Below are 2145 nucleotides of genomic sequence, written 5' to 3'. Positions count from 1 at the left end.
GGCTGAGTGGGGGCGGGGGGATGTGATCAGACAGGGTGGAGTAGGTGAGGGAGCTCCCCTCGTCGCTGCTGCTGATGTACTCGCTAGTGCTGCTCATGTCGTTGGTGATGTAACTGCCCTGGTCGTCATGGAAACTCATCTGATTTGGGAAAGAGGGTGGAACCAGAGCATGAGGAAGGCTTCCACTCCCAGCCACCCGGCATGGAAACAGCCAAGCTCCCCTTCCCGCACTCCGCCCTTCAGCCCAGGGAGAGCCTTGAAGGCTGGAGTGTGCTGGGGCTGCCACTAGCCCTCCAGCACCTTCCCCTGGCTCCTGCTGTGTGCCAGGGAGGACAGACCTTTGCCCACAGCTCCCTGAGCCTAGCCCACAGCAGTGCCGTGCAGCGCAGAGTGCCTGCACAGGGCTCACCCTGAGGGAAGCAGCACCAACAGGGCACAGCTGGGCTAGCCTGAGTCCCTCTGCAGCGAGGGCCCCTGGACAAGCCGCCTGCATCCAGGGCTGCACTCTGGGACAGCCTTGGTCTACACTTCTCTGCCTGGAGCACTGCACTCCTTCACCATCCTCCCACCACAGGGACCACAGGAGCCTCCCAGGCTGTAACGCCTGCACTGCTCCCTCCTGCCTGACCATGCTGTGCCACCGCCCCAGCGAGGACCCAGCGCATGGGGCACCCCCAAGCACCAGGCCATGGAGCTCACCTCCTCGTAGTCATTCTCCGGCGTGAGGAAATCATCCACGATGGTGACCCTGTGTCCCAGCTGCTCGCTCAGAGCATCCAGGAAGCGGTCTGTGTCCCGGCTGCGCGGGGGCCGTGAGAAGGTGAAGAGCTTCTTGCGGCGAGACAGGGGGCTGAGCGTGTAGTCCGTGTGCTTGGGCGAAGGGGCAGGGCTGCTGTCCAGGCTGACATAGGGGTTGGACTCGGTGCTGCTCGGGGAAGGGAGGCTGCCGTGTGGGTGGTAGTAGCACTGCTGCGAGGGCAGAGGGTCGTTCTGCCAGGAGATGGTCATGCCCGACTTCCGAGCACCTGCAGGGAGCAAACACACCTCCAGGATCAAGAACTGGTGGCCAGGCCTTGCCAACCATGGCCATTGCACCAAGCGGGTGCAGGGGCCGGCATGTCCCCCGCAGCAGAGCAGCCTTGAGATACAGGTGCAGCCAGCAGCACCAGAGAGCACGTCGAAGCTTCTCAGTTCACGCTGGATCATGGGACCCACCCACCAACTGCTCCTCCCCACTGAAGTGGGGAGTTAAGGGGCTACTGGGGTCTCACTCATGGCCCCTCTGTCCTAACACTCAAGCTGCATGACTAGCACCAAGCCTGCAGGCTGCAGGTCACCATCAATTCAGCCAGGGAACCCAAACTCCTCTGCCCTGGAGCCAGAGGCCAGACAGACTTTACCTGCAGTATTCGCTTGGTCTGAGACGGGGGACGATGTTCTGCGTGGAGCTGCATTGGCCATCTTTCCTGCAAAGCTGCCGATCAGGCGGTTTTCTAATTCTGCGTAGACAGCCGACATCTGAAGGGAAGCAAAGGGGAGGAAACTACTAGGAGTGCCCACCGATGCCATCAAAGAGAAGCCCCACAGGCCACCCAGCCCCAACGGGGCTTGTACCTAGCGATCTTGTTTTAAGACACACCTCTCCAGGAGCACCTTACTCCACATGGAGATTACTACCATCTGGCCTGAATCCCAGAGACTCCCTCCCTAGCGAGGCTGTGCTGAGGCTCTGAAACGAAGCTGCCTGCCAGTGTATCGGTGAAGGGAGCAGTTCTGCCAGCATGCTGAAGGGACACGGGTAGACAGGAGCGCTGAGGCCAGGACAGCGTGTCTGCATCTTCATGCAGTATGCACCCATGTCACCTTCCCTTGCTCATCAGCCTCCCAACGCTAATGTAAAATGGTTCTCAGTGAAACCAAAATGCAGCATGTTCAACAGGCCGCATCCTGCCAGGAGACTTCTTGCCCAGCTGCCATCTCCCCTGAAAGGAGTGCTTGCCACCTGCCTGGGGGCACACCTGAGGGAGGGCAAAGCCAAACAGCAAAGGTGCAAACCATTTTGGGGTTGGGCGTCTCTGGGAGGGACGTGCCGTCACCCGCTTGCCGCTCTCCAGGAGCCAGTCGAATTGGGACCTCCCCCATGTC

The 2145-nt window shown here is 60.6% G+C and overlaps 1 protein-coding gene across 1 annotated transcript in view; it reads right to left on the bottom strand.

Moving 5' to 3' along the window:
* The window catches only part of GRID2IP (Grid2 interacting protein), a 72071-nt gene that overhangs the window by 15825 nt on the left and 54101 nt on the right, over positions 1-2145 (bottom strand). Inside the window, 4 exon segments of the mRNA XM_025208284.1 lie at positions 1-139; positions 700-1025; positions 1401-1518; positions 2056-2145. The exon segment at positions 1-139 is cut by the window's left edge and continues 182 nt beyond it. Of these exon segments, the coding sequence (XP_025064069.1) occupies positions 1-139; positions 700-1025; positions 1401-1518; positions 2056-2145 (673 nt within the window).

The sequence above is a fragment of the Alligator sinensis genome, unplaced genomic scaffold (genome assembly GCF_000455745.1).
Source record: "Alligator sinensis unplaced genomic scaffold, ASM45574v1 scaffold1164_1, whole genome shotgun sequence".
NCBI classification, from domain to species: domain Eukaryota; kingdom Metazoa; phylum Chordata; order Crocodylia; family Alligatoridae; genus Alligator; species Alligator sinensis.
Note: the sequence above shows the minus strand (reverse complement) of the source record. Positions and strands in the feature narration are given on the sequence as shown.